The 18,835-nt window shown below is 47.3% G+C and overlaps 1 protein-coding gene across 1 annotated transcript in view; it reads left to right on the top strand.

The window, feature by feature from the left end:
- The first annotated feature begins 5,098 nt into the window (after window positions 1-5,098).
- LOC144576578 (uncharacterized) overlaps window positions 5,099-18,835 on the top strand; it is a 43,073-nt gene continuing 29,336 nt past the window's right edge. The window contains exons 1-3 of the mRNA XM_078364537.1: window positions 5,099-5,290; window positions 5,438-5,596; window positions 17,717-18,039. Coding sequence (XP_078220663.1) covers window positions 5,099-5,290; window positions 5,438-5,596; window positions 17,717-18,039 — 674 coding nt within the window. The remainder of the gene's footprint in view (window positions 5,291-5,437; window positions 5,597-17,716; window positions 18,040-18,835) is intronic.

The following is an 18,835-nucleotide window of genomic DNA, read 5'->3' as shown; positions in this document are numbered from 1 at the left end:
TATGTATCCATCATCTATCCATCTATCATCTATGTATCCATCATCTATCCATCTATCATCTATCCATCTATCATCTATCCATCATCTAATATTATCTATCATTCATATATGTGTACATCTGTGTATCCATCTATCATCTATCCATCTATCTGTCCATCCATGTATCCATCATCTATCCATCTATCATCTATGTATCCATCATCTATCCATCATCTATCTATGATCTATCCATCTATCTATCCATCATCTATCTACCATCTATCTATCATCTACCCGTTCATCTTTCATCTAAGTATCCATCATCTATCCATCTATCATCTATCCATCATCTATCTATCATTCATCTATGTGTACATCTACCTATCATCTATCCATCATGTATATATCCATCATCTATCCATCTATCATGTATATATCCATCATCTATCTATCCATCTATCATCTATTATCTATAATTCGTCTATGTGTACATCTATCTATCATCTATCCATCTATCATCTCTCATCTATCTATCCATCATCTACTATTATCTATCCATTATCATTTGTGTGTACATGTATCTATCATCAATCCATCATCTAATATTATCTATCCATTATCTATCGTTCATCTATGTGTACATGTATCTATCATCTATCATCTATCCATCATCTACTATTATCTATCCATCATCTATCTATCCATCATCTAACCATCTATCATCTATCTATCCATCTATCGATCTATCATCTATGTATCCATCATCTATCTCTCCATCATCTATGTATCCATCATCTATCTATCCATTTATCATCTATGTATCCATCATCTATCCATCTATCATCTATCTATCCATCTATCATCTATCCATCTATCACCTATCTATCCATCATCTATCCATCTATCATCTAGCCATCATCTGTCCATCTATCATCTATCTATCCATCTATCATCTATATATCCATCATCTATCTATCCATATATCTTTATCCATCACCTATCCATCTATTATCTATGTATTCATCTACCCATCTATCTCTCTATATATACCTTTGTGCATATGGCATTGGATCTCAACCAAGAGCAGGTCCCCCCACCCCGTCCCCCGTTGGGGAACACTGTTCAGTGTCTGCGTTCATCTTTGGTGTCCCTATGGGGGTGGGGGGTGCTCCTGGCACCTGGTGGGTGGAGCCCACAAATGATGCTCAGTACCCTCTAGCACCCAGGGTGGCCCACAGCAAAGAAGCCTCCAGCCCCAAACGTCAGCATTGCTGAGGCTGCGAGACCTGCGTCTAATGGGAGAAGGGGGCCTGAGGGCAGACACCACGTCCACTTACACCTTCCAAATGCTCCAGTTCTGGCTGGGCGCGGGGGCACGGCTGGAGTATAAAGCAGGCAGAGAAATGTAAAACAGGGCCTGGCCTCTCCTCGCAGCCTCCACCTTTCTCCCGTGCTGGACGCTTCCTGCTCTTAAATACTGAACTGCAAGTTCTTCACTGTGGGGACGCGGACTGGCTCTCCTTGCCCCTCAGCCTGCAGATGGCCTATGGTGGGACCTTGTGACTGTGTCAGTTAGTCATTAAGTCCTTTATATATAGATACATAAATATATATAAATAAAACTTCTTTATATATGTATATACTTCCTTTTTAAATGTATCTATATATAATTACTAATTGGCTACTATATATACCTATGGAAGATATATATATACACATATATTTATATGTATACATTATGTATTTATGTTAGATATGTATGTATATACATATATTAAAATGGTATATATAATGCATATACATGAGAATATATAATGCATATTTATGATGGAATATATATAATGTATAATGGAATATATATAAGGTATATACATAATGAATATATATACATTACATATATTTATATGTAATGAAATATATAATGCATATTTATAATGGAATATATATTATATAAACAATGGAATATATAAGGTATATATAATTGAATATAATGTATATATATGTTAAAATATATATAAAGTGTATATATAGAATATATATAACATATATAATGGAATATATAATGCATATTTATAATGGAATATACATAATGTATATATATAATGGAATATATTATAAGGTGTATATTTAATGGAATATATATAACATATAATGGAACACATAAGGCATGTTTATAATGGAACATATAATATATAAACATAATGGAATATATAAGGTATATATAACTGAATACATATAATGTATATATATTGAAATATATATATGCTGTATATATAATGGAATAAATATAACATATGGAATATATAATGCATATTTATAATGGATATACATAATGTATATAAAATGGACTATATATAAGGTGTATATATAATAGAATATATATAACACATAATGGAATATATATAATGCATATTTATAATGGAATATATATATAACATATATATAGGAATATATATAAGGTGTATATATACAGGAATATATATAACACATATATTTATATATATAATAGAATATATAATGCATATTTATAATGGAATATATATAATGTATATATAATGAAATCTATATAAGATGTTTATATAATGAAATATATATAACATATATGTTTATATACATAATGGACTATATAATGAGTATTTGTAATACTATATATAATGTATACATATAATGGAATATATATAAGGTGTATATATACAGGAATATATATAACATATATATTTATGTATAATAGAATATATAATGCATATTTATAATGGAATATATATAATGTATATGTAATGGAATATATACAAAATGTATATATAATGAAATATATATAGCATATGTTTATACATATAATGGATATATAATACATATTTGTAATAGAATATATATAATGTATATGTATAACAGAATATATAGATAAGGTGTATAGATAATGGAATATATATAACATATATTTATAATGTGTGTACAGCATAATGGAATATAAATGCATATTTATAATGGAATATATATAACATATAATGAAATATATATAAGGTGCATTTATCACATATATATACAATAGAATGTATATATATATAATGGAATATACATATATATAACATTAGTTCTGTCCCCCTAGAGAACCATCGCTAATACGCCCTGTATGATGGAAGATTGCAATGGTGAATTTTTTTTTTTTTTGACGGACTCTCGCTGTGTCTCCCAGGCTCCAGTGCAGGGGAATGATCTCGGCTCACTGCGACCTGCACCTCCCGGGTTCAAGCGAGTCTCCTGCCTCAGCCTCCCGAGTAGCTGGGATATGAGGTATGCACCACCATGCTCCCAGCTACTCAGGGAAGCTGAGGCAGGAGACTCGCTTGAACCCGGGAGGCAGAGGTTGCAGTGAGCTGAGATCAGGCCACTGCAACACAGGGAGACTCCATCTCAAAATAAATACATAATAAAATAAATAATTAGAAAACAAGGAAAGAAACAAAACTCGCCTACACGGAGTTTATCTTATATGCACCACGGTCTGTGGAGCTGTGGTTCCTTCTATTGCTTCAAAATGGAGAAACGTACTCCTGCAAAAATCTGAAATCACAATCTATTTGCCGCTGTTTAAAAAAAATTGTTTCTCAAAAACTTACCATATTTAAAAAGAGACGTCACACAATTTCCATGTTTTTTTCCTCCCATCGATCCGACTCTTCTGTGACTTCTGTCAATACGGTTCTTCGTTTTCCCCAGAATGTGCTGGACATGGTGGGATTTTCACAGTTAACAAAATTAACTGTGTAATTATTTTCTGTGCATAGACATGACTGCAATATGATCTGGGTACATTATTATTACTATTACCTTGGACCGTAATGCCCACATGATTATTTCTAACATTTTATTTCACAGTCTTTTGCGTCACAGAGGCTGGGAAACGGTACCCGAGTCTCCACAGCACACTGGGTGTGCACCCAGCAGGTGGGTGTGAAACTTCCTGGGGTTTAAGAAAAAAACTCCTCGTACAGCTCACGGGCGCCCCCTGCAGCCTGCGGCGACCTGGAGGTGGGGTCCGTTTAGTGGGTGAAGGCACAGCCGACAGACACCAGGGCGCCCTGGACCTCACAGCGCCCACCCTGAGCCCAGAGTCCCCAGGCCGCGCCCATCACCACGCCCCAAGGGGATCCCCTTCTCCACACCCCTCCCACCATGCCCGAGGGGACCCCCATATCCACGCCCCTACCACCCACCCGAGGGGACCCCCATCTCCAAGGCCCTCCCACCCGAGGGGACCCCCATCTCCACGCCCCTCCCACCATGCCCGCGGGGACCCCCATATCCACGCCCCTCCCACCTAGCCCGACAGCACCCCCTTCTCCACATCCCTCCCACCATGCCCGCGGGGACCCCCTTCTCCACGCCCCTTTCACATGTCCCGAGGGGACCCCCACATCCACGACCCTCCCACCTGGCCTGAGGGGACCCCCATCTCCACGCCCCTCCCACCTGGCCCTAGAGAACCCTCATCTCCACGACCTTCCCACCTGGCCCGAGGGACCCCCTTCTCACGCCCCTCCCACCTGGCCCGAGGGGAGCCCCCATCTCCACGCCCCTCCCACCTGGCCCGAGGGGACCCCCTTCTCCAAGCCCCTCCCACCATGCCCGCGGGGACTCCCCATCTCCGCGCCCCTCCCACCTGGATGGGGAAGGGGAGAGTGACCCAGGACCCCAGAGGGATGGGGGTGGGAGAGTAACCGGAGCCCCCTAAGGACGGGAGAGGGGAGAGTAACCCGGGACCCCCAACTCCACGCCACTCGCACCTGGCATAGAGGGGGCCCCCAACTCCAGGACACTCGCCCCTGGCCGTCAGGGAACCCCCATTTCTTCCACATTCTCAGACGTGGTACCCACAAGGCCCCCATGTCAGAGCCCGGCCCCTCTGTGCGGATAAGAAACCCCCAGCCCCACAACTGCCCAGTACTGCAGCCACAAGAACCCCAGCATTTCCATGATCCACGTGGCGCCCTCAAGAAACCACAAATATCCACTCCCGCCTTTCCTCCCAAGGGACCCCCCAAAACTGCGCGTCCAGACTGTCAGCCTCCGCTGAGCGGGCGGGACGAGCGCCAGGGGCGGGTACAGGGCCCGGAAGGCGATGCTGGGGGCGGGGTTGCGTGGCCTGGGCGTGGCCTCGAGGCGAAGAGAATGGAGGCGTGGCTTGGGCGTGGCCTCGCGGGAGGTCCATGGAGGTGTGGTCTGGGCGTGGCCTCGCGGGAAGTCGATGGGGCGTGGTCTGGGCGTGGCCTCACGGGAGGTCGACGGCGACGGGGCTTGGGCGCGACGTCGCGTGAGGTCGAAGGAGGCTGCTCTAGGCGTGGCCTAGAGGCGAGGTCGATGGCGGCGGGGCTTGGGCGTGACCTCGCGGGAGGTAGATGGAGGCGTGCTCTGGGCGTGGCCTCGCGGAGGCGGAACTCTGGCTGCGGTATTTCCTGAGCCGCGTTGCTCACGCCGCCCGCTCCAGGCTCAAGTCTGCGGCCTTCCGGCTCCCGGCGTGGACGCCAAGGTGCAGTTCCCGGTTATCGGGAATCTGCTACACAAACGCGTGGTGCTGGACACCGCCTCTCTACGCCGCCAGGAGGTCCTCAGCAACGCGGTGCGGCCTGGGCCTGGGCGGGGCGGGGGACTGGGGACGGAGGTGCCGAACCAGCTGGGCCCAGCGCCTCAGGACCCCTAGGGATGGGGGAGGGGAGAGCGACCCGGGACCCCTAGGGATGGGGGAGGAGAGAGTGACCGGGACCCCTAGGGATGGGGGAGGGGAGAGTGACCCGGGACCCCTAGGGATGGGGGAGGGGAGAGTGACCGGGACCCCTAGGGATGGGGGAGGGGAGAGTGACCCGGGACCCCTAGGGATGGAGGAGGGGAGAGTGACCCGGGACCCCTAGGGATGGAGGAAGGGAGAGTGACCTGGGATTCCTAGGGATGGGGGAGGGGAGAGTGACCAGGGACCCCTAGGGATAGGAGATGAGAGTGACCCCGTACCCTTACGGATGGGGGAGGAGAGAGATCCGGGACCCCTAGGGATGAGGGAGGGGCGAGCGACCCTGGACCTGTGGAGGTGGGGGAGGGGAGACTGACTTGGAAACCAAAGGGATAGGGGGTGAGAGTGACCCAGGACCCATAGGGTTGGGGCAGGGGAGTGACCCGGGATCCCTAGGGATGAGGGGAGGGGGCAGAGTGACCCAGGACTCCTAGGGATGTGGAAGAGAAGAGGGATTTCAGTCTTCTAGGGATGGAGTGGGTCCTAGTGGCTGAAAGTTGGCTTTGCAGGTGGCCTGTGGGAAGTGTTTCCTGGAACCCTGGGTGGGGGAGATTTGATTGTGGGTGCTAGGCGCCTAGGCAGTGGGTGTCTGCTTCTTCTGGAAGCCTAATCACATGGGGGAGAGCACTGGAGGGGAGAAGACTGGTTTGTTCCCGGTAGCCCTGCTTATTTTGGAGGGCTTCCAGCCATCCCCCGTTGAAACATCTAGTTTTTCATTCATAGAGCTATGAGAAAGCACAGCTTAGGTTTCAGTGGTTTTCAGTTAGAACAAAATGGCAAAAAGAAAAAGGAAAAAAAACCTGAAAACATTACTTTGAAGGCTTGTAGCCAGAAGAATTAGAATTGAATTCAAACTGGAGAAAATAATAAAAACCAAAAACCGCTAGACAAGACCAGAATCTAACAGCAGGTGTGACGACAGGCTTTGAAACATAATTTTCCTTTTTCCAGTTTTGTCAGTTTTATTGAAAGAATAATTATGGTAAGACTGCTTTGCTTTATTTTTATTTTATTCACTTTATTTATTTATTTATTTAGACATGGAGTTTTGTTCTTGTGGCCCGGGCTGGAGTGCAGTGATGCCATCTCGGCTCACTGCAGCCTCCACCTCCTGGGTTCAAGTAGTTCTCCTCCTCAGCCTCCCGAGTAGCTGCTATTACAGGTGTGCGTCACTACACCCGGCTAACTTTGTATTTTTTGGAGAGACGGTGGTTTCTCCAATTTGATTAGTCTGATCTCGAACTCCCAACCTCAGGTGATCCGCGTGACTCTGCCTCTCAGTGCTGGGATTACAGGCCTGAGCCACCCCACGTGGCCAAGGCTGATACTTGGCCTAATTATTTATATTCACTGTAGCAAGAATAATAGTTTTACTTTTTATTTGTATTTATTTATTTTGAGACGGACTCTCTGTCGCCAGGCTGGAGTGCAATTGTGTGATCTTGGCTCACTGCGACCTCCACCCCCCCATCTCCCAACCCCTCCTCCTCCCCGTGCAAGTGATTCTCCCGCCTCAGCCTCGTGAATAGCTTGGATTACAAGCTCACACTACTGTACCCGTCTACTTTATTCTATCTTTAGGAGACACAGGGTTTTACCATGTTGGCGACGCTGGTCTCGAACTCCTGACCTCCGGTGCTCTGCCTGCCTTGGCCTCCCAAAGTGCTGGGATTACAGGTGTGAGCCACCGCAACCAGCCCCAGATAGGACCTTTTTAAAGCTGAGCCCACCATGGGTTTGCATCATTAAATACCTATGAGTTGGGTGAATTCCTTTTCTCTTGAGGTTTCAGGATAATTTGGGGTTCCCGGGCGGTGAGAAAGTGACAGTCTCAGCGCAGATCAGGGACTCTGTACGGCGACTGTGTACACAGAAGATGAGGCCAGTTTCCAACAGTTTTATTGGCTCCATAAGTCAAGTTGGATTTTCTTTTCTTTTTTTTTTTTTGAGACGGAGTCTTGTTCTGTTGCCCAGGTTGGAGCACAGTGGCACAGTCTCAGCTCACTGCAACCTCTGGCTTCCGGGTTCAGGCGATTCTGTCTCACCCTCCCCAGTAGCTGGCACTACAGGCGCCTGCCACCAGGCCCAGCTATTTTTTTGGTATTTTTAGTGGAGATGGGGTTTCACCATGTTGGCCAGGATGGTCTCGATCTCTTGACCTTGTGATCCGCCCGCCTCAGCCTCCCAAAGTGCTGGGATTACAGCGCCCGGCCTCAAGTTTGATTTTTTAGAGGGGTGCACACCATTCCAGCCAAAGCCTTGGCAAAATAACCAGTTTTTCCCGTTGTGTCCTGTTACTAAAGAAAACAGATTTTTTTTTTGTTTTGTTTTTCTTTTTGAGACGGAGTTTCACTTTTCTGTCCAGGCTGGAGTGAAATGATGTGATCTTGGCTCAGTGCAACCTCTACCTCCCAGGTTCAAGTGATTCTCCTGCCTCCCGAGTAGCTTGGATTACAGATGCACACCACGTTGACCAGCTAGTTTTTGTAGTTTTGGTAGAGATGGGGTTTCAACATCTTGGCCAGGCTGGTCTCAAACAGCTGACCTCAGGCAGTCCACCCACCTGGGCCTCCCAAAGTGCTGAGACGCAGGTGTGAGCCGCCCAGCCTGGCCAGAAAGCAGATTGTGATTGCACTTATGCAAATAACTTTATTGCCATAAATTAAGAAGACTTAAAACGTGAAAAAGATCACCCCAGTCTCCTATTAGTTGAATCCATTCCGTTCATTTCCGTCTTGCTTGATATTAATGAACATTTTGGCTTTTCAAAAATCCCAAACTTTTTTCCTTTCTATTCTGATGTGACATTCTCCAAAGTTGTCAGAAACCTGCATTCACGAGCATCTGTTAGAGCTTTACAGCTGATTATAAAACCACCTTTTAAGCAGGATCAGGCCGGGCACTGGGACTCCCCATACCAGCATTTTGGGAGGTCGAGGCAGGTGGATCTCCTGAGTTCAGGAATTCAAGACCAGCCTGTCCAACAGTGAAACCCCATCTCTACTAAAAACACAAAAATTAGCTGGGTGTGGTGGCGGGCACCTGTATTCCCAGCTCCTTGGGAGCCTGAGGCAGGAGAATCACTTGAACCCGGGAGGCGGAGGTTGCAGTGAGCTGAGATCACATCATTGCACTCCAGCCTGGGCAACAGAGCGAGACTCCATGTCAAAAAAATATATACATATAAAAATAAAAAGTAGGCCGGGCACCTGTAATCCTAGCACTTTGGGAGGCCACAGCGGGTGGATCACCAGGTCAAGAGATCGAGACCATCCTGGTCAACATGGTGAAACCCCATCTCTACTAAAAATACAAAAATTAGGTGGGCATCATGGTGCACACCTGTAGTCCCAGGTACTCAGGAGGCTGAGGCAGGAGAATTGCCTGAACCCAGGAGGCGAAGGTTGTGGTGAGCCGATATCGCGTCACTGCGCTGCAGCCTGTGTAACAAGAGCAAAACTCCGTCTCAAAAAAAATTTTACACTTCCTTCGGCTCTCCTGACACAGGCCTACTTCCTGTACTTCCTCTGTTCAGGGCATACTTTCTTTGTTTCTTCTGTGCAGGACACACTTCCTGTTGCTCCCCTGAGACAGAGGTACTTCCCGTTCTTCCTCTGTGCAGGACACACTTCCTGTGTTTCTCCTATGCAGGACACACTTCCCGTTGGTCTCCTGAGTCAGACGTACTTGCTGTTCTATCTATATGCAGGACAAACGTCCTGTGTTTCTCCTGTGCAGGACACACTTCCTGTTACTCTCCTGAGACCAACTTCCTGTTCTTCCTCTGTGCAGGACAGATTTCCTGAGTTTCTTCAGTGCAGGACACACTTCCTTTTGCTCTCCTCACAGCGACCTAATTCTTTTTCTTTCTCTGTGCAAGATACACTTGCTGTGTTTCTTTTGTGCAGGACACACTTCCTGTCACTCTCCTGAGACAGATGTACTTCCTATTCTTCCTCTGTGCAGGACACACTTCCTGTGTTTTATCTTTGCAGGATATACTTCCTTTTGTTCTCCAGAGACAGACCTACTTTCTGTTCTTCCTCTGTGCAAGACACATTTCCTGAGTTTCTCTTGTGCAGAAAACAATTCCTGTTGCTCTCCTGAGACAGACCTACTTCCTGTTTTTCCTCTGTGCAGGACACACTTCCTATGTTTCTCCTGTGTAGGACACACTTTTTTGTTGCTCTCCTGAGACAGACATAATTTGTGTTCTTCCGCTGTGCGGGACACACTTCCTTTGTTACTCCTTTGCAGGACACACCTCCGATTTTTCTCCTGAGACAGACGTACTTCCTGTTTTTCCTCCATGCAGGACACACTTCCTGTGTTTCACCTGTGCAGGACACATTTCCTGTTGCTCTCCTGAGACAGACATACTTCCTGTTCTTCCTATGTGCAAGACAAACTTCCTGTGTTTCTCCTGTGCAGGGCACACTACCTGTTCTTCTCCTGAGACAGACTTGCTTCCTGTTCTTCCTCTGTGCAGGACACACTTTCTGTGTTTTTTTCTGTGCAGGACATGCTTCCCGTTGCTCTCCTGAGACAGACCTACTTCGTGTACTTTTTCTGTGCAGGACACACTTCCTGTGTTTCTCCTGTGCAGGACACACTTCCCATTGCTCTCCTGAGAGATACGTACTTACTGTTCTTTCTCTGTGCAAGGCACACTTTCTGAGTTTCTCACATGCAGGACATTCTTCCTGTTGCTCTCCTGAGATAGATGCATCTCCTGTTCTTCCTCTGTGCATGACACACTTCCTGTGTTTCTCCTGTGCAGGACACACTTCCTGTCACTCTCCCGAGACAGAGGTACTTTCTCTTCTTCCTCTATGCAGGACACACTTCCTGTGTTTCTCCTATGCAGGACACACTTCCTGTTGCTCTCTTGAGATGGACTTACTTAGTGTTCTTCCTGTTTGAAGGACACACTTCCTCTGTTTTTTCTGTGCAGGACATACTTTCTGTTGCTATCCTCACACAGACCTACTTCCTGTATTGCTCTGTGCAGGACACACTTCCTGTGTTTCTTCTGTGCAGGACAAACGTCTTGTTGCTCTGCTGAGACAGACCTACTTCCTGTTCTTTCTCTGTGCAGGACACACTTCCTTTGTTTCTCCTATCTGGACAACTTCCTGTTACTCTCCTGAGGGAGACTTGCTTTCTGTTCTTCCTCTGTGCAAGACACACTTCCTGTTTTTCTCCTGGGCAGCACACACTTTCTGTTGCTCTGATGAGACAGACCTACTTCCTGTACTTTCACTGTGCAGGACTGACTTCCTGTGTTTCTCCTGTGCAGGACACACTTCCTGTTGCTCTCCTGAGACAGACTTACTTCCTATTTTTCTTCTGTATACAACAGACTTCCTGCGTTTCTCCCATGCAGGACACACTTCCTTTTGCTATCCTGAGACACACCTACGTCCTGTTTTTCCTCTGTGTAGGACACAATTTTTGTGTTTCTCCAGTGTAGGACACACTTCCTGTTGCTCTCCTGAGACAGACGTACTTCTTCTTCCTCTGTGCAGGACACACTTCCTGTGTTTCGCCTGTGCATGACACATTTCCTGTTGCTCTCCTGAGACAGACATACTTCCTGTTCTTCCTCTGCAAGACACACTTCCTATGTTTCTCCTGTGCCTTACACATATCCTTTGGCTCTCCTAAGACAGATGTACTTACTGTTCTTCCTCTGTTCAGGACACATTTCCTGTGTTTCTCCAGTGCAGGACACCGTTTCTGTTGCTCTCCTAAGACATACTTCCTATTCTTCCTCTGGCAGGACACACTTCCTGTTGCTCTCCTGAGACAGACATACTTTCTGTTCTTCTGTGTATGACACACTTCCTGTGGTTCTCCCGTGCAGGACACACTTCCTGTTGCTCTCTTGAGACAGACATTCTTGGTGTTCTTGCTCTGTGCATGACACTCTTCCTATGTTTCTCTTGTGCAGGACACACTTCTTGTCACTCTCCTGAGAGAGATGTACTTTCTTATCTTCCTCTATGCAGGACACACTTCCTGTGTTTTTCCTGGGTAGGACACACTTCCTGTTGCTCTCTTCAGATGGACCTACTTCGTGTTCATCCTGTTTGAAGGACACACTTCCTGTGTTTGTCCTGTGCAGGACAAACTTCCTATTGCTCTTTTGAGACAGACCCACTTCCTGTAGTTTTCTTGTGCAGGACTGACTTCCTGTGTTTTTCCTGTGCAGGACACACTTCCTGTTGCTCTCCTGAGACAGACGTACTTCCTGTTTTTCTTCTGTATACAACACACTTTCTGTGTTTCTCCCGTGCAGGACACACTTCCTGTTGCTCTCCTGAGACAGACCTACTTCCTGTTTTTCCTCTGTGTAGGACACACTTTCTGTATTTCTCCAATGTAGGACACACTTCCTGTTGCTCTCCTGAAACAGGTGTACTTGCTCTTCTTTTTCTGTGCAGGACACACTTCCTGTGTTGCTCCAGTGCAGAACACACTTTCTGTTGCTCTCCAGAGACAGACATACCTCCTGTTTTTCCTCACTGCAGGAAACACTTCCTGTGTTTCTCCTGTGCAGGACACACTTCCTGTCACTCTCCCGAGACACACGTGGTTCCTATTCTTCCTCTGTGCAGGACACACTTCCTGTGTTTCTTCTGTGCAGGACACACTTCCTGTTGCTCTTCAGAGACAGACCTACTTCCTGTACTTCCCCTGTACAAGACAGACTTCTTTTACTTCTCCTTTTGGGGACACACTTTCTGTTGCTCTCCTGAGACTGCCCTTCCTGTTCTTCCTCTCTGCAGAACACACTATGTTTCTGCTGTGCGGGACACGCTTTCTGTCGCTCTTCTCACACAGACCTACTTCCTGTTCTTTCGCTGTGCAGGACACACTTTCTGTGTTTCTCCTGTGCAGGACACACTTCTTGTTGCTCTTCAGAGACAGACCTATTTCCTATACTTCCTCTGTGCAGGACAGACTTTTTGTTTCTTTTGCAGGACACACTTCCTGTTGCTTTCCTGAGACTGACCTACTTCCTGTTCTTCCCCTCTGCAGGACACACTTCCTGTTGCTCTTCCGAGACAGACCTACTTCCTGTACTTCCCCTGTTCAGGATGGACTTTCTTTCTGTCTCCATTGCAGGACACACTTCCTGTTGCTCCCCTGATACTGACCTTCCTGTTCTTCCTCTCTGCCTAACACACTTCCTGTGTTTCTCCTGTGCAGGACACACTTCCTGTTGCTCTTTTGAGACAGGGGTACTTACTCTTCTTTTTCTGTGCAGGACACACATTTTATGTTGCTCCAGGGCAGGACACACTTCCTGTTGCTCTCCAGAGACAGATGTACCTCCTTTTCTTCCTCACTGCAGGAAACACTTCCTGTGTTTCTCCTTTGCAAAACACACTTCCTGTCACTCTCCCAAGACACACGTAGTTCCTATTATTTTTGTGTGCAGGACACACTTCCTGTGTTTCTCCTGTGCAGGATGCACTTCCTTTTGTTCTCCCGAGACAGACCTACTTCCTTTTCTTCCTCTGTGCAGGACACACTTTCTGTGTTACTTCTGGGCAGGACACACTTCCTGTTGCTCACCTGAGACATACCTACTTCCTGTTATTTCTCTGTGAAGGACACACTTCCTGTGTTTCTCCTGGGCAGCATACACTTTCTGTTGCTCTGATTAGACAGACCTACTTCCTGTACTTGTGCTGTGCAGGACTGACTTCTTGTGTTTCTCCTGTGCAGGACACACTTCCTGTTGCTCTCCTGAGACAGAGGTACCTTCTGTTTTTCTTCTGTGTATGACACACTTCCTGTGTGTCTCCCGTGCAGGACACACTTTTTTTTTGCTCTTCTGAGACAGACCTACTTCCTGTTTTTTTCTCTGTGTAGGACACACTTCCTGTGTTTCTCCAGTGTTGGACCCACTTCCTGTTGCTCTCCTGAGACAGGCGTACTTACTCTTCTTTTTCTGTGCAGGACACACTTCCTGTTGCTCTCCAGAGACAGACCTACTTCCTGTTCTTCCTCACTGCAGAAAACACTTCCTGTGTTTCTCCTGTGCAGGACACACTTCCTGTCACTCTCCCGAGACACACATCGTTCCTATTCTTCCTCTGTGCAGCACACACTTCCCATGTTTCTCCTGTGCAGGATACACTTTCTTTTTTTCTCCCGAGACAGACCTACTTTCTTTACTTCCTCTGTGCAGGACACACTTCTCGTGTTTCTTTTGTGCAGGATACACTTCCTGTTGCTCTCCCGAGACAGACCTACTTTCTTTTCTTCCTCTGTGCAGGACAAACTTCCTATGTTTCTCCTGGGCAGGACACACTACCTGTTGCTCTCCTGAGACAGACGTACTTCCTGTTCTTCCTCTGTGCAGGACACACTCCCTGTGTTTCTTCTTGTTAGGACACACTTCCTGTTGCTCTCCTGAGACAGGCATACTTACTCTTCTTTTTCTGTGCAGGACACACTTCCTGTTGCTCTTCAGAGACAGACGTACCTCCCGTTCTTCCTCACTGCAGGAAACACTTCCTGTGTTTCTCCTGTGAAGGACACACTTTCTGTCACTCTTCCGAGACACACGTAGTTCCTATTTTTCCTCAGTGCAGGACACACTTCTCGTGTTTCTTTTGTGCAGGATACACTTCTTGTTGCTCTCTCGAGACAGACCTACTTTCTTTTCTTCCTCTGTGCAGGACAAACCTCCTGTGTTTCTCCTGGGCAGGACACACTTCCTGTTGCTCTCCTGAGACAGACGTACTTTCTGTTCTTTCTTCGTGCAGGACACACTTCCTGTGTTTCACCTGTGCATGACACATTTTCTGTTTCTCTCCTGAGACAGACATACTTCCTGTTCTTTCTCTGTGCAAGACACACTTCCTGTGTTTCTCCTGTGCATTACACATATCCTTTGGCTCTTCTAAGTTGGACGTACTTCCTGTTCTTCCTTTGTGCAGGACACACTCCCTGTGTTTCTTCTGGGTAGGACACACTTCCTGTTGCTTTCCTGAGACAGATGTACTTACTGTACTTCCTCTGTTTAGGACACATTTCCTGTGTTTCTCCAGTGCAGGACACAGTTCCTGTTGCTCTCCTGAGACAGACATACTTCCTATTCTTCCTCTGGCAGGACACACTTCCTGAGTTTCTCCTGTAGAGCACACACTTCCTTTTGCTCTCCTGAGACAGATATACTGCCTGTTTTTCTTCTATGTATGACACACTTCCTGTTGTTCTCCCGTGCAGGACACACTACCTGTTACTTTCCTGAGACAGACCTGCTTCCTGTATTCCTTCTGTGTAGGACACACTTCCTGTGTTTCTCCAGTGTAGGACACACTTCCTATTGCTCTTCTGAGACAGATGTAGTTACTCTTCTTTTTCTGTGCAGGACACACTTCCTGTGTTTCTCCTGTGCAGGACACACTTTCTGTCACTCTCCCGAGACAGATGTTCTTCCTTTTCTTCCTCTATGCAGGATACACTTCTTGTGTTTCTTTTGGGCAGGACACACTTCCTGTTGCTCTCTTGAGATTTACCTACTTCGTGTTCTTTCTGTTTGAAGGACACAGTTCCTGTATTTCTCTGTGAGGGACACACTTTCTGTGTTTCTCCTGTGCAGGACAAACGTCCTGTTACTCTCCTGAGACAGACCTACTTCCTGTTCTTCCTCTGTGCAGGACACACTTCCTGTGTTTCTGCTGTCTGTACAACTTTCTGTTACTCTCCTGAGGGAGACTTGCTTTCTGTTCTTCTTCTGTGCAGGACACACTTCCTGTGTTTCTTTTAAACAGCACACACTTCTTGTTGCTCTGATGAGACAGACCTACTTCCCGTACTTTTCCTTTGCAGAACTGACTTTCTGTGTTTGTCCTGTGCAGGACACACTTCCTGTTGCTCTCGTGAGACAGACTTTCTTCCTGTTTTTCTTCTCTATACAGCATACTTTTTGTGTTTCTCCCATGCTGGACACATTTTATGTTCCTATCCTGAGACAGACCTACTTCCTGTTTTTTCTCTGTGTAGAACACACTTCCTGTGTTTTTCCAGTGCAGGACACACTTCCTGTTGCTCTCCAGAGACAGACATACCATCAGTTCTTCCTCCCTGCAGGAAACACTTCCTGTGTTTCTCCTGTGCAGGACACACTTCCTGTCACTCTCCCGAGGCACACGTAGTTTCTATTCTTTCTCTGTGCAGGACACACTTTCTGTCTTTCTCCTGTGCAGGATACACTTCCTTTTGCTCTCCAGAGACAGACCTACTTCCTATTCTTCCTCTGTGCAGGACACACTTCCTGTGTTTCTCCTGGGCAGGACACACTTCCTGTTGCTCTCCTGAGACAGAAGTACTTCCTGTTCTTCCTCTGTGCAGGAAACACTTTCTGTGTTTCTCCTGTTGAGGACACTCTTCCTGTGTCTCTCCTGAGTCAGAGGTACCTCTTGTTCTTTCTCTGTGCAGGACACTTCCTGTGTTTCTCCTGTGCCGGAAACACTTCGTGTTACCCTCCTGAGACAGGCGTACCTCCTGTTCTTCCTCTGTGCAGGACACACTTCCTGTGTTTTTTCTTTGCAGGATATACTTCCTTTTGCTCTCCAGAGACATACCTACTTTCTGTTCTTCCTCTTTGCAAGACACACTTTTTGAGTTTCTCCTGTTCAGGAACACTTCCTGTTGCTCTCCTGAGACAGACTTACTTCCTGTTCTTCCTCTGTGCAGGACACACTTCCTGTGTTTCTCCTGTGCAGGACACACTTCCTGTTGCTCTTTTGAGACAGACATACTTTCTATTCTTCCTCTGGAAGGACACAGTTTCTGTGTTTCTCCCATAGAGGACACACTTCTTGTTGCTCTCCTGAGACAGACGTTCTTGCTGTTCTTCCTCTGTGCATGACACACTTTCTGTGTTTCTCCTGTGCAGGGCACACTTCCTGTTTCTCTCTTGATACAGACCTACTCCCTGTACTTTCTCCGTGCAGGACCGTCTTGCTGTGTTTCTCCTGTGCAGGACACACTTCCCGATGCTGTCATGAGACAGACGTACTTCCTGTTTTTTCTCTTTGCAGGACACTCTTTATGTGTTTCTTCTGTGCGGGACACACTTCCTGTTGCCCTTCTGAGACAGACGTACTTACTGTTCTTTTTCTGTGCAGGACACACTTTCTGTGTTTCTCCTGTGCAAGACACACTTCCTCTGTCTCTCCTGAGATGGAGGTACCTCGTGTTCTTCCTCTGTGTAGGACACACTTTCTGTGTTTCTCCTGTGCAATAAACGCTTCCTGTTTCTCTCCTGAAACAGAGCTACTTCCTGTTCTTCCTCTGTGCATGACACACTCCCTGTGTTTTCCTTGTGCAGGACACACTTCCTGTTGCTCTCCTGACAGACGTAGTTTCTGTTTTTTCTCTGTGCAGGACACGCTTCCTGTGTTTCTCCTGTGCAGGACACGCTTCCTGTTGCTGTCCTGAGTCAGACGTACTTCCTTTTCTTTCTCTGTGCAGGACACACTTCCTGTCACTCTCCTAAGACAGATATATTCCTACCCTGTGCAAAACAGACATATTTTCTATTCCTTCCTTGTGCAAGACACAGTTTCTGCTTTTGTTCTGTGAAGGGCACTCCTCTTCTTTCAGCTCTGTTAATGACAGATTTTGTGTGCCTCTCCTATACAGCACACACTTTCTATTTCCCATCTGTGCAGGACACACTTCTTGTCTCCCCTGTACAGGACACATCTCCTGTTTATCCTCTATGCAGGACACAATTTTTGTTCCTACCCTGTGTGAGACATACTTCCTGTGTCTCCTTTTAGCAGGACACACTTACTTTTCTTCCCTTGTGAAGCACACACTTTCTGTTCTTCCCCTGTGCAGGCCACATTTCTCGTTATTCTCATGTTGACACACTTTCAATTCCTCTCCTGTGCAGGACTTATTTCCTGTGTCTCTTCTTTGCAGGACACACTCCCTGTTCCTACCCTGTGCAGCACACACTTTCTATTGCCATGGAGGCGTGGTCTGGGCGTGGCCTCGCGGGAGGTCAATGGAGGCGTGGCTTTCGCGGGAGGTCGATCGAGGCGTGCTCTGGGAGTGTCCTCGCGGAGGCGGAAGTCCGGCCGCGGTATTTCCGGAGCCGCGCTGCTCAGGCCGCTGGCTCCCGGCGTGGACGCCATGGTGCTGTTCCTGGTGACCGGGAAGCTGCTGCACAAACTCGTGGTGCTGGCCAGCGCCTCTCCACACCGCCAGGAGATCCTCAGCAACGCGGTGCGGCCTGGGCCTGGGTGAGGCGACGGACCCGGACGGAGGGGCCGAACCAGCTGGGCCCTGCGACTCACAACCCCTAGGGATGGGGGAGGGGAGAGTGATCTGAGACCCCTAGGGATGGGGAGGGGGAGAGTGATCTGGACCCCTAGGGATGGGGGAGGGGAGAGTGACCCGGGACCCCTAGGGATGGGAAAGGGAGAGTGATCCGGGACCACTAGGGATGGAGGAGGTGGGACTGACCCGAGACCCCTAGAGACAGGGGAGGGGAGAGTTACCCGGGATCCTTAGGGATGGGGGAGGGGAGACTGATCAGGAACCCCTAGGGATGGGGCAGGGGAGTGACCCAGGACTCCTAGGGATGTGGGAAACAAGAGGGACCTAAGTCTTCTATGGATGGAGTGGGTCTTAGTGGCTGAAGGTTGGCTTTGCAGGTGGCCTGTGGGATGTGTTTTCTAGAACACTGGATGGTGGAGATTTGATTGTGGGTGGTAGGTGCTTAGGCAGTGGGTGTCTGCTTCTTCTGCCTCAGCCTCCCAAAGTGCTGGGATTACAGGTCTGAGCCACCACACCCAGCCAAGAATAAATTAATTTTTACATAGGCCCTTTAAATTGGCTTTGATGGAACTTTGTTCCGCACAAGGAATCTAAGGAAGGACCTTTTTTAATTTGAGACGGAGTCTCACTCTGTCACCCAGGCTGGAGTGCCCTGGCGCAGTCTCAGCTCACTGCAATCTCCTGCCCCTCCTCCCCCCGGCTTCAAGTGATTCTCTGCCTCAGCCTCCCGAGTAGCTGGGATTACAGGTGCTTGCTACT

Source organism: Callithrix jacchus, chromosome Y, assembly GCF_049354715.1.
Source record: "Callithrix jacchus isolate 240 chromosome Y, calJac240_pri, whole genome shotgun sequence".
Taxonomy (NCBI): domain Eukaryota; kingdom Metazoa; phylum Chordata; class Mammalia; order Primates; family Cebidae; genus Callithrix; species Callithrix jacchus.
This window is presented reverse-complemented; position numbering and strand designations above follow the sequence as displayed.